Source organism: Lissotriton vulgaris, chromosome 7, assembly GCF_964263255.1.
Source record: "Lissotriton vulgaris chromosome 7, aLisVul1.2, whole genome shotgun sequence".
In the NCBI taxonomy this organism is placed as follows: Eukaryota; Metazoa; Chordata; class Amphibia; order Caudata; family Salamandridae; genus Lissotriton; species Lissotriton vulgaris.
Window position 1 is genome coordinate 1,023,142,611 of NC_141695.1, and position 14,430 is coordinate 1,023,157,040.

General features: G+C 45.3%; 1 protein-coding gene across 1 annotated transcript in view; it reads right to left on the minus strand.

Annotated features, from left to right (window-relative positions):
• Positions 1-14,430, minus strand: part of CTNNA1 (catenin alpha 1) — a 391,106-nt gene that overhangs the window by 250,637 nt on the left and 126,039 nt on the right. Inside the window, exon 6 of the mRNA XM_086931448.1 lies at positions 13,388-13,654. Within this exon, the coding sequence (XP_086787574.1) occupies positions 13,388-13,654 (267 nt within the window). The remainder of the gene's footprint in view (positions 1-13,387; positions 13,655-14,430) is intronic.

Below are 14,430 nucleotides of genomic sequence, written 5' to 3' on the forward strand. Positions count from 1 at the left end.
TGCACCAGTGGCTCAAGACCAGGGGAAGCAACAGCATTCGAAAAGGCTGTAGGGGATACCGGTGTCGCGCAACCCAGTTGACGGGACATAAATGAGGAATCAGGAGCAACCCGGTGTCGCAGGAAGTGAGCTGGTCCTGGGCGATGAAGTCAGACGTGGAGCCGAGCTCCAAGCTCAGCGTCATAGACGCCCCCTCCGTCGTCCGCGCATGAAGCCGCAGAGGGCTATGCACTGACTGATGGGGAAGAGCCCGGCGTCGCTCACGCAGCTTCCACCATCCAAGCAGGAAACCGCACAGGGCTATGCGCTGGCTGGCGGGGTGTGCTAGAGCAACCAGGACAGTCTGGGCCACGGCCCAACGTCGTCGACTCAGCTCCGGAGTCTAAGTCGGTGCACACAACCGTGGCCGGGGAAGGATCTGCCGACGAGGGCCTAGCCTGAGTACCCTCCGCCTCTGTGGGGCCTGAAGGCGTGCCATGGAGAACGGAGGACTCCAAGTAGGCCCTAATAGCCCGGGAGTAGGACTGCATTTGGGCGCGCGTCGCTCCAACTCCTGGGAAAGGAGGATAAGGAGGAGGTGACCTCTGGGTGCCCGTTGCTGACCCCATATGAGAGGAGTGAGCGCCAGCGGCACGCCTATGAGAGGTGGACCTCAGTAGACACTTGTCGCTCCGCTTACCTTTTTTACGGCGCCGGTCGGGGGAGCGGCCTCGGGAGCGAGCCCAGTCTGTAGAGGGAGAGTGGCGATGAGAAGACACAGGCCCGGACAGTCGCGCGGCCAACAGCTTCCTACGGCGTTCCCGAAGGGACTTCTGTTGACAGTCGCCGCATTGCTTGGAATCGTAAGGCACATCAAGACACCACATGCAAATAAGGTGCGATCAGTGCCAGACATCTGACGTGCACAGACCTCAAAGGCTTTGAACCCAGAGGGCATTGCACACTATTCGGGTACGCCGCCAACGGTGTCGGCAAGGCCCAAAAGTAGGCCAGGAACTGCTGGTTTCCCAGATCCCCGTTGTGATGCAGTAAAGAAGAAAACTGATGTTGGCGCGCCGGGGCGGGGCATATATGGCTCCGCTGACTTCACGCTCATGTACGAAGTCAGGGCGGAGCCGTACGGTGCCAACCCGGGCATGCAGAGGTGCTGCTGCACAATATTTTCCGGACCAGTATGATGCCTGGGGATATCCTAAGTTAAGGAATCTGGGGCTAGACTTCTATCAGATCGGAATATTCATACCTTTGCAGACCTATACCTCCGAGGATCGCATTCTCGCCCCTCCAACGAAAACTACCACCACATGCACACCCTTAGACAGCCTTGTAAGATAACATCCCTATATAATCACATGTAGCAAACTGCGCCAGAAGCGGTCCTGTCCTCACAAGAGGCTTGGGACACAGATTTAGCTCTCCCCCTAACCAATACACAGTGGGCCTTCTGCTGCGGTCAGCTTAAGATGTTATCTGCCAATTACTGACTACATCGTATCCATTTCAAATTTTTGAAATCGCTTGTATCGAACTCACATACAGATATATCAGATGGGACTGTCCCCTGACTCCCATTGCCAACGTTCGACCGAGGTGAAAACAAGATGTCGGGTGAACTGCATTAAGATTATTCATTCCCTGGACCGGTGAAAGAATATCCATTTGAACTTTGCCCAATTGGAAATGTGTTTCTTGTAGAGTCGCCCTGCATTCCCAGTGCTATTTACGGTGTCTCGATAGATGTAGTGTTATCGGCGAGATACGTTACCTTTGTGCCCATAGTCCTGATGATGCCCTGACGAAACTGGCTGAAACACGTAGACCATGTAGATGAAAGAAGCCCTTACAATTTTGACTCTGATCAAAAATAAATTTACACCATTTAACATAGAAAGGAGTTGAGACTTATTCCCCAGATTGATGTTGACAGAAGGGCTATCTTGTTGATATGGGTTGTGTACATAATAGTTTAGCGCAGCCCACTAAGAAATTTGGGCAATAAGGTATCTGTTAATGAGACGGAAGTTACTACATGATTGTTGATGTATGTTAAATGTATATGTATTTATATTTTTTGTAATTTTTTGTATTTGTTGAACTATTTTTTTGTAGTAAATGTAGATATTTTATATTTTGTTGACAAATATATGTATAGAGATAAACATATGGGTCTCAGCCCATTGTGAGTGCTTTTGCAATAAGATATGTTTTAGGAGAATATTTCTACCCTGAGGGATTAATTAAGGATCAATTCTGCTGCATCAAGTTTTGTTCTTTGCCACTCACATCAAGTGGATATTATACGCCTTGCTTGGCATTTTGTCCCGCAATTGCAACTTACTGAGGATAAGTTTTTTGCAAGATAGTTAAAGTTGGAAATATGCTAGTGTCCCCATTTCCACTATTAGGTCTACTGGGCTATCTAAGCGATACGCCAAGCGACTACCATATATTGATTACCCTGATGCTTCTCCTTGCGAAGCATAGAATTGAAATACATTGGGGTATTATCATCAAACAATCTTTATTCTGCAATGAACACAGCCATAAGTTATGTTATGTTAGATGTGCTTGTATAGCGCACGGCTGCCCCAGCCAAGGGGAGTCCCGGCGCTAGCTGCCTATGTCCAAGGGACAGCAAGATGGAATTGCAGGAAGTCCAGAGGTGAATATAACATAACTAGTTAAAAAGGTGGGTTTTTATAGCTTTGCGAAAGGATAAAAGGTTATTCATTGCGCGGATTTGGGCTGGAAGTCCATTCCAAAGTTTGGTGGCTAAGTATCCAAACGAGCGGCCGCCCATTCTGGATAACTTGATGCGGGGGATAATGACCAAGTTCTGACCTTCTGACCGAAGGGACCGCCTAGGGACGTAGGGTGAGAGCAGAGAACATAACATAGGTGGCGAGGAGAGTTTCAAAATTTTAAAAGCAAGACAGAGTTTTAAAATGAATCCTCTTTTCAACAGGTAGCCAGTGTAGGTTCCTGAGGGTGGAGGAGACCGATTTGTGCCGGTGTAGCCCTGTAGAAACACTACATTAAAACAATATCAAATTCATTAAAAAAGCGGATTATTTTGAGAAACTCTAAGTGACATCACAATATACTCTCATCTTGAAAAACCACTGACTACTACAAGACTGACTGCTAACTAATTTCTTAAAGTCCTATGTCATCATGGAACCGTTCACAAATACCCCTCTGTCTCAATCATATCTGGATTTCCTAGATCTCATCATTGCTCTTAGAAAGTGTGTTCCTTCTGCAAAAGTTGCAAGAACAAAAGTGCAATCTTAGCCTGTCTAAATCCCATTTCTTTTAAATAGGGTTTAAGATACAGTCTAGGATACGTAAAATATTTGCATAAGAAGACAAAATGTCAAATATCCTGTGGAGACCTACTGTCCCAGCCACAGGGCCCTCTATCCTCGGCTCATACTACAAAGCCAGGACGAGAGGCCACTGTATGTTGAAACATGTTCAATCTAAAAAACGGTAATAAAAAACAATCATAAGCACTGGTTAAAATAATGAAGTAATGCTCTAGTCCCAACCCTGATTTAACTAAGGCGTGCGCTCTGTCGGCTTCATCAGTTCCTCTCCATCTCGCTCGGCACTAACTTTCTCAGAGAATAGTTAATGAATTAGTTTTTATCCTCTTTCTTCACTGTTCTATAATTTGTGAAAATGTCTGTTCTGCATACATTGGGGTAGGTCACGGGTGCCAAAAATCCAAGATTGGATCATGGACATCACATATTACCACAAACAACTGTCCACCTACTGGGACCGGATGCCTCCGGGTAACTCGAACCCAGCACATTTGGGAACCATTTACCTTTACCAAAAGCCTCCCCACTGACAATAACCCCTTGTGGTGTTTTCCTACATCTTTCTGCTCATGTAATTTCCTTGGAACTTAGAATGTTGAACATCTAGTGTTCCCCACTGTCAGTTGCTCCGTGTGAAGAGATAACCCTATTCACTAGAACAAAAACAAATGTGTTCCTGAAATGTGTAACGTAACTGATTCTATGTAAAGTGCCTTGATAACATGTAACGGAACTGGTGCTATGTAAAGCGCTTTGATAACCTAATTGGTTCAAGTTCCTGAAATGTGCAACGTAACTGATTCTATGTAAAGTGCTGTGATAACATGTAACGGAACTGGTGCTATGTAAAGCGCTCTGATAACCTAATCGGTTCAAGTTCGCGCTATAGAAAACTCTAAAAATAAAATATATACATATACATACATATATATATATACATACATATATATATATATACATACATACATATATACACACACACACACACACACACACACACGGCTGTGGTGTTGTCTGTACGAACCAGCACTGCACGGTTGCGGATCCTTGGAAGGAAATCCTGCAAGGCTAGACGAATGGCCATAAGTTCCAGTAGATTGATGTGGAACTTGACTTGGACTGGGCTCCAATGACCACTGACCTTTAGTTCTTGGAGAACCGCTCCCCATCCCTCCTGTTGTCAATACCATGGGAGAAGGTGGAAGTTGGAATGGCAAACCTACTGAAAGATTGTCTTAGAGCAACCACCAGCATTTCCGGAGTGATGATGATCCGGTCGTCGAAGGAGCCTGTAACCTGACGTCATTGTTTGTCCAACTGTTCCTGCAGTGGACGTATTCGCAGCCTGCAGTGTGGTACCAATGGTATGCAGGATGATATCGATCCGAGAAGCAATTTGTATTTGCTAACTGACAGAAACTTCCGTGTTCGAAGAAGGCGAGCTGAAAGAATGAGCTTGGTTTGGCACTCTTCCGAAGGAAAAGCCAGGCAGCACTCTGTCTAGGATCGCACCCAAAAATCTAGCTGTTTTGGAGGGGCGCAAAATCGATTTTTCTATGTTGAGCCGAAGGCCCAGTTGCTCGAACAGTTGTCTGCAGCTCGTGACTGCCCTGGACGCCTCCTGGAACGAAGGAGCCTTCAGCAGCCGTTCGGCCAGATATGGGAAGACTTCGAAAGACTGCTTTCTGAGGAAGGCTGCCACTGGAGCCAGTACCTTTGTAAAGATCCGCGGAGCGGATCCGAGACCAAAAGGCAGTACTTTGAATTGAAAACGGCTCTTGCCTACTGTAAATCGAAGATATTGCCTGTGAGCTGGAAGAATGGGTACATGGAAGTAAGCGTCTTCCAAATCTAGGGTCGCCATGTAGTCCCCTGGATTGAGAAGGCAGAGGATGTCCTGAAGAGTGACCATCCTGAAGGACAACTTGATGAGATAAGTGTTGAGCTGTCGTAGATCTAAGATCGGACGCCACTTGTCCTTTGTCTTCCCAACCAGGAAGAACCTGGAATAGAACCCTTTCCCCTTTTAGGAGAGAGGTACAGGTTCTATTGCCCCCTTGGTGAAGAGTTGGTGGGCCTCGAGATGAAGGAGTTCCAGATGTTTGGGTGTAAAGGCGTCTGGAGCTCTTGTTGGAGGAAGATCTTGGAACTCCAACGTGTGTCCCTTCTTGATGATGTATAGGACCCACTGGTCTGTTATGACCATCCAGTTGTTGAGGCAATGGGCAATTCTGCCCCCTACTGGTGTTAATGAGGGCACAGGAACAGTAGAAAGAGCCACCTGGCCGCTATTGTCTCTTGGTATTGTCTCTCCTCTGCTGTCCTTGTCGTCCTCTCGACGGCTGGTGAGAGAAAGAACCCCTCTGAGTACTGGGGTTTGTATGTTTGGCCAGGTTGGGAGTTAGAAGAGTAGCGTTGCTGATTGCCGCCTCTATAGGAGGAGAACCCTCTTTCTCTTGCTCCCTTAAAGAGCACTTTGCGATACTGTAAAGTTCCTAAGGACTTGGCCGTATCCGTATCTTTCTTTATGCCCTGTAAGGAGTCATCCACGTGTTTGCCAAATAACATCTCCCCATCGTATGGCAGATCTAGAATTTTATTTTGCACCGCTCGTCTAAACCACTTGGCTCTCAACCACCCCTGGCGTCGTAGAACTGCCGAGCCGGCTAGCGCTCAGAAGGCCGTAGTTGCTATATCCATAGCGCAGTCGATTACTTCAGAAGAGGCTCGCTCTCCTTCCAGTAAGATCTTCTTTACCTCATCCTTAAATGCATCCTGAAGTTCTTCCACAAACGGGGAGAGGTCACACCACATCTGGCGATTGTATCTCCCCAGGATCGCCAAAGCATTAGCCGCCCTAACGAGGAGGCTGGCCATTGTGGAGAATCATTTTCCAACATTGTCCAAACGCCTGCCCTCTTTATCCGGTGGCGTCGTTACTGGCGTGGATGGGTTTTTAAATTTGCTCTGTGCGGCCTGGGAAATGACTGAGTCCGGTTTTGGTTGACCTAGCAAACATGCCAGGCTGCCGTCTGGCGCCTTATATTTTTTCTCCAGTCTGGGGAGCACAGGGAGAACCGTGGCTGGATTATGCATAGCCTTTAGGCCTTCAGACCAAACATGTTCAATGATGGGAATTGAACGTACGGATTTCCGGAATTGTTCTTTGAAATCGTACAAAAAACATTCGGACTGAACTGTGGTCACCGGAAGACCAAATCTCTTGGAAGCTCGTTCCATCAAGTTGTGAAAGCCTCCGACATCTGCTGGAGGAGAGATTGCGGTATCAGGCCCTGTGACGTCTGGATCTCGAATGTCATCCTGATTCCAGTCTACATTCTGGTCTTGGTAAGGGTCCACTTGCTGATCTACATCCGATGAGGCATGGTCATCATCTGTATCATCCCGAATGGGTACCACCTCTTGCGGATGTTCTACGGGCTCTGGGTCACGCCCTCTTGATGGCAACGAGTGTCCTGCCACAGGCTGTGATGGCGGAGGTGTAGGAGAGCGTACCTGTTAAACCTCCTGGGGAGTAGGAATTCGCCTCCGATAGTCTTGCAACATTAGTTGTAGATCAGAGATGAGTGGATGGCATCGCCACCATCTCCTGCTGAGATGGACGTGGAGGTTTCTGCAAAGGAATCTGCATGCTTGGCATCTCCTGTTGTCCGAAATAATCCTGTGGAACATATTGTCGTTGCTCCATTTCCCCTTCCTCAGAACTGATATCTTGTATTTTTACTTGCAAGTCAGAAGGGCTACAAGCCTGGCCTAAGTCGCTATAAGCCTCTTCTTCAGAGTCCTCATCCAGCAATAGGGTAGGAGGAAACCGTTGGACTTGCCGTGGAGATGTCATTTCCGGTGTTATTTTTCTCTTTGTGTGAAAAAACAACTTTTCCAGTCGTCGACGACGTTGACTGAATCGTCGTCGGCGGTTGCATCTTCAGAGACTGCTGACGAAGAAACTGCGCTAGTCGTCGAGGAATGATTCGTCGACGGGGAGATGGCCATCGTCGACAATGGTTGGATCGTCAACAGAACCGTCGACGAACTCGTCGTCAGCAGCAAGGTGATAGGTGTCGTCGACATTGTCGTCGTCGACGTGGTCCTCATCGTCGTCGCCGTGACTATCGTTGTCATCGTCGTTGACGTGGAGAAAGTCATCTTCGTCGACGACGAACAGGCATCAGGCGCCTTAAACATAGTCGACGGCACAGGTGCAGTCGTCATAGCCATCGCTGACGAGCCCGTCAACGAGGCCAAATTTACAGACAAGTCTTTTGATAGAAATCGTCGGCGTACCTGTGGTTTTCACCGTCGACGAACGCTGTTTCTTGTCTGGAACAACCACCTGAGTCGCAGTATAAGGCTTTTTCACCCCTCTATCCTTGTCAGAGGGTGGTGAAGTGACAGGGACGATCTTCTTAGCCTTTTTTGAAGGTTGCGACTCCTCAAGCTTACCCTGCCTCTCCTTTTCACCGTGGTGAGGAGATTTTCGGGCAGCAGGCCTATCAGACCTATCAGACCTATCAGAGGTCCCAGGTAAGGCCTTGACATGGGGCTCATCAGTTGTAGTAGGGGGAGACCTACCCCTCTTCTTCGACTTTCTTGATGATACCATCAAAGAGGAGCCCTCACTGTCAGAAGACATAAGTTCCTTGCGGTCCTTCATTTTCTGTAGCCAAGTGAGGAGACGTCCCTCTCTGACCCTCAAGGTCTTGGTGGAGAAGGTTCTGCAAATCTTGCAGTCCATGGCTTATGATCCGGATATAAGCAGTATATGCAGTCTTCATGTTTGTCTTCAACAAACAACCTTTTTTGAGCAAGTAGCACAGGCTCTAAAAAGTGCTTTCTTTTCTCTGTCAGACATGACGAAAAAATAGGTAGAATTTGAAGAAAAAAATACTCAGAAGTGAAGAAGTTTGAGCAGAGCTGAATGGAGACTCCCTTGCACAACGTGCGGTAGAAAATCTGAGGCTCCGAGGCTCTCAGGAAGGTTCTACGGTGTGAGGCTGCTCCGATTGGCTACTGCAAGAATTTGGTCTCTTTTACAAAAATAGGTGGATAAGCTACAAAATGAGATGAGGCCTAGGCCCATTTTTTCACTTTGTGCTTACTACTAAGGTATTTTCAATTTACCGAGGCTCCCATTCAGACGACGGGGAATAATACAAAGCATGGGAATCTATGAAAGTTCCAATACTGGGGCAAACTGTGGTTGCAGCCATTGTCAGGTAGTAGTCGAGAGACCAGACAAGCAGGTGAATTGTCTGGCGTGTTAAATATTGTGTTCGAAGCGCTAAAGAACCGCCAGCGCAGATCTTGGGCTCAGGAAGAGCCAAAGACCTCTTGTCAAATAAAAGGTATCAGAGGAACTGAACGAACTGGTCTCCGTAGTTAATTGTAAAATCAAAGAAAAACGGTCTGAGTCTTTCCTAGTGATGAGGGGAAGATGAAAGCGAGCCGCCGTTCTCTCCAGGAGGAGGTTTGATCCTCCACTATCCACCGGAGGGTAAAAGTAATGGAGATTCAGGTGTAAGAGGGTATAATTTCACCATGGAATGGGACATGGCAGCCTCGTTGTGAGAAAAACATAATTTTGGTCTTAAGGAAACAGAGGCTGAGAGTCTGGCGTTGAGTAAGGAGCCATCACGCCATCGCATTGATGTAGCGGAAAAGCAGTGTACCACTAAAAAATAGTCTACAAAAGCACCGTGCTTATAGCCAACTGGCAACTAAGTTAACCGTTGACGAGGCAAACCGTAAACTAGGCCATCTGCGTCAACACAGCTAACTGGCGACAACGCCAACCCTCGACGAAGCTTTCCGTCATCAACAAAGTCCATTGTTGGATAAATTTTATGAAGTAATTGCTGAATTGTAACGTCTACAGAGCTGACAGTCGACGAGGCCACAGTCTACGACGAGGCCACAGTCTACGACGAGGCCACAGTCTACGACGAGGCCACAGTCGACTAGCCTACCGTCGACGAGCGGGCACTGTCCACACGGTCGTCGACAGAGCCACCGTCGACGACGAGGCCACAGTCGACGACGAGGCAGTCGACGACGGAAACGTAAGTAGAAAATGGCCTTTAGGCTCCTCGACACACTCCACGTCATCGTAGTCGAAGTGACGACCACGCGGGAATCTTTCATTGTCGACGTGCGGGTCGACGAGCCCGTCGACGGACTGGCACCTTTCTAAGTGTAAAGGTGGCAGTAAGAGTCTGAAAACGCCAGAGACCAGGTCCCGTAGGCGTGGAGGCCAGCAGACTCAGTGGGGGAACAAAATCCAGAGGATCCTACTTCATCCTTGGAGGCCAAGAAGAAGGAATCTCAGTTACACACCCACGCTTAGAGAGGACTTAGCATGCCCAGAACTAACACTCATCATGTCAGAGACAGGGGTGACAGAAAGTCTACAACTCCTGTAGCCACAGAAGAAGACGGGCCTCTCTGCTCTCAAAGGGCCTTTGAGAAAAGGGTTCCACAGAACCCGCGACTCATCACCTGTAGTTCAGAAAATAGGCAGGACTATCGAGAGGGTCCTTAGAAAAAGGGCGAAACTTTCCACAGGCGAAGCAGAGTTGAAAATAAAGACTTCTTCAAAGAAAAGGAAAAATACTTGCAGATTGTAGATATTTTGAAGGAAAAAAAACTGAGCAGAGCTCAGGAAGACTCGCTTCACAGGACGTGCGGTAGAAAATCTGAGGGCCTGAGCTTCTGAGGAGAAGGTTCTAGAGGGTGCAACAGCCTGATTGACTAGAAATTGGACTATCATAACGACATGGATATGCCAGTAAAGTGATTTTCCCTCAATGCTTCCTTATGTGTTAATGATGTTCTATGGTACTTTCAAGCATTCTATTATTATTATTATTACTACTATGATATATATTTTTATATATGCAAATTTTTTTTTTACTACTATTTTATGTACCGTGGGACTCACACTCAGACTACGGGGAATATTCAAGCATGTAAATCTATGAAAGACACCTCAATACTGGAGAAGGGGTGATTACACCACCTTACCCAGGCTGCAGGCGCAGACCTGTGGTGCCATTTTGGCAGGCTAACCGGGGTGGCATAATACATGCTTCAGCCCCTGGTAGGCCTTCTGGGGTACCTATGCCCTGGGTACCTAAGGTACCATATATAGGGACTCACAAAGGTGACCCAGTACCCAATCTGGTATTACTTAAAGTACATGCTATCAATTTAGAGAGAACAGCTAGGCTGTGGGCCTGATTAGCAGGGGCACAGCCAGTCTACAGTCGAAAAACCAGTGAAATACAGCAAAAAGTGGGGGTAACTATAGGAAGCAGATCCTACTCTCCTACATGCGTGGGCTTATGTCTAGACATGTAGTCAAATCAACTTCAACGAAATGAAGCTGAGAAATACAAGATCTATATGTAGCTGTTGTGGACTCCGCTAACAATATTTCGCTTCACTCCTTCGATTTTCAAAAAGATGATATCACACTCCTGGGGTGATATTCACAAATGTATTTTGTGTCCCACAACAGACGTTTCGGCGGAAGAGCCTTTTTCGATGTTTACTGGCACATCGGAAACGTCATGTTTTTCAACATTGTTACTTCAATGGAAATAAGGAAAGGACCAGTGCACCCTAGCTAATGTGAGCGCCATTTTGTAATAGGTTAATCCTGCATGTAGATACACGCAAACATTTCATTGTAATGTTATTTCATTGTGCCATACTGATAATTATATCAACAATGTTACTGAAACATGAGCAAGTATTTCATTACAATTTTAATATACTAGAAATACCAATGCTAAGCAACCCCTTTACGATCGCATATCATCTGGCCAATTTTATAAAGCCGTAGATCGGCTATTGTCCTTTCCGTAAACATTTTGTTAACTCTCATGTCACATTATTTTAAAATGCAGTTTTTCATCATTATTATTTGACACATCGGGAAAACAAATAATTACATGTATCATTACAATCAGGATGTAGCTGCGATGTCCTTTATGCAATTACTCTTTACAATTACTTATTTTTGAATATGGTGAATAAAGCAGTTGAATCTGCAGCTTACCATCACCATAAATCAATTATAGCTTTCAGACAAAAAAATCATCAGCCTATATGCACCGATAACTGCTCTCCACCATTCAAGCCTTGTGGGTGTTTGGTGAACAAATCTAATATAGAACGAGACACGAGTCTGCGCAACTTTTTTACTCTGTCACCTCCCCGCACACTCAAAGGTACATGATCCAGACCATAGAACTGTAACCGATTGCGGTCACTTTTATGTTTCTCTGCAAAGTTATGTGCCACTGGATACGCCTGATCATTTTTATCAATAGCCCTCAAATGCTCCAATATCCTGATTTTTAATTGGTGGACCATACTGCCTATATATACGAATCTGCCATTTCACCATTAGATGTCTGCGTATCCTCAATTTCCAATCTTAGATTTTCAAGAAGCTCTATTGCCGGTAGGTCTTTTCCAGTTAGTGAGTCTGTTGCAGTCAACCTATATGTTGTACTCTTATGTTCCCTCATATTTGATCTGATTTTGAAGTATTTATGAAGTTTTAAGTTTCACACGAAACTTAACAGATCTATTTGAGATTGTGTGTACTCTAAATGATTACTAGGACAAAATGTCAGTCCTAAAGTGAGTACTTTTAATTCCGTGTCCGTGAGAGATCTATCGGTTAGGTTGACCACTGTGAGGTTTGACGCCTCTACTGCCTTTTCGTGTTCTTCTTGCGACTCACCCAGCGGGTGCCTTGCTCCTTCCGCTTCCTGCCACCCCTGCAGGTTTTTCTGCGTCTCCTTCCGGGGGTTTTTTCTTGCAGATAAGGGTAAGTTCCGGATGGTAACTCCCTATTCTGCAGAAGCTAACTATTTTAAGAAAATGCTAAAGAAGAACTGGCATATTCTAAAGACAGACATCATTAGTGATGATATTCCTCCACTACCATTGGTGACTTAAAGCTAGGTCTCTTCGGGACATGCTAGTGAGGAGTGACTTAGAGAGAGTACCGCCAAAAGTGAGCACACTGAAACAAATTATGGGATTTTATCCCTGCAGTAAATGCAAGGCATGTGCCAATAGCAGGAGGGTCCTATTGTACACAATTCCAGACAGACCGAGCCAGCAAAATCAATCAATTCATCACATGCAGTACGCCCTATGCAGTTTACTGCCTTACTTGCCCGTGTGGGATAGATATATATATATATCTATCAGTCACACAAAGTCGCGTGTAATGGAAAACGCCCGCAGAACAGGTAAGATTCAGCCACGATCTTTATTTAAAGCAGCAGCGAGGATCGATGCAAAACAGCAACAATGTTTGTCCTGCCTGACGCGTTTCATGCTTTCCGCATTTTCTCAAAGGCGATGGACATCCAGAGGTAACGGCATGACCATTTCAAACACCACACTTTAAATAATAAATTAAAGTCCCACCTCAGTGGGCGTGGCCACCCCGTGGCCCGATGGTACTTGTGGTGCTGGTATTCAGGCAGGACAAACCTTGTTGCTGCTTTGCATCGTTCCTCACTGCGGCTTTAAATAAAGATTGTGGCTGAATCTTATCTGTTCTGTGGGCGTCTTTCATTACAGGCAACTTTGTGTGACTGATATATATATCCAGACTTTAAATAATACTGCTTGCGTTTCGTTTTTGGAGGGGGCATACATAGGAACTTTGTACTGTTTTAGTGTACACACACTTTAACAGAAATTGTACAATAGTGCTATCAAATATAGTCAAACTCCATTGTGCATTGATAAAGAAGCGTTTTTAGACGTGTGAACATATGGAATTTGCAATTATGAAAATTACAGCATGCACACTTTCTGCATGAAGAACAGGGTATGGCATGGGATTTGGGAGCTACAAGTCAACTTCAAACATTATTACAACATCAGCATTTGGTGAACAGAAAACAAAAGAGAACAGAAAAAGCCAGGTGAGTTTAAAGAGGTTGTAAAAAGAATTTTGATTCACAAATGTCCTAAAATTAAAGAAAACAAAAGAGAGTTATACTCACATCAAAGTTATTAAGTGCAAGAGCAAGCTCTCCTCCCCCAACCTGCTGCTGAGTAGCCTCATCAGACACTGTAGCCTGAGCAGAGTTTGAAATTCCAGTGACAGCCTGCTGAAGTTGTTTGTAGATTAAGTCCCGATTGGCCTTGTAAGCGGCCACATCTGGGTGCTGCAAACATGCCTGAGAAGCAGTATACAGTATAGGAATGTTCTTCTGAAGGATTCCACGTGCAGCAGCCATCTGATCACGGTGACCAATATCTTTAAGTTCCTTCCAAATAAAAAGCAAAACCAATTAAACTAATGGGTGAAAATAGGCCTACATAGTTTTAAAAACTTTAATAGTGACTCCAATTAGGTTTGTTCAATGATTATTATTGCCTTGTAGTAAAAATAAGATTGCACAGCTTACCTGCAAGTACAAAACTCAAAGTTTTACAGACAAGTTGTTAGCAGTACCACCTAGATGCCCAGGATTAAAAGGATGAATAAAAAAAAAACAAGCATTTGCAATGCAATAGGTCTCGCATTAGGAACGTTTGAGCTATTGGTATTGTAAATTACATTTTTTATTTAGGTGTTGGTTTTGAAAAAAGCGAAATAGCTTTGTCATTTACAATGCCAATAGTTTTAACTTTCGCAAACGTGACACCTACAGCATTCGTAATGCAATATGTGTTGTATTTACATGACTTCGATGTAATATTACCAATAACAATGGCTTTTATTTTTATTAATAATTAATACTTAAATAAAAGTTATTGTAATTTATAATGGCAATAGCTTAAACTTTTGCAAATAACTTTTGGGAAGATTATGTTCAGTGTATTTTATTGTGATGAAAATCCAAGAACAGAAGTGAAATTTTAACATCTTTTTGTGACATTTGTAATAAAACTTGAAACATTGAGAGAACATATTAGAACCAATTGTTGTTGAATGGTTGCTGAGTGATGCTGTGCCCTTCAGTGCTGCTGAGTGGCGCTGTGTGGCGCCGACTGGCGTGGAGGGGTGCTGATTGGCGTGGAGGGGGTGCTGACTGGCGTG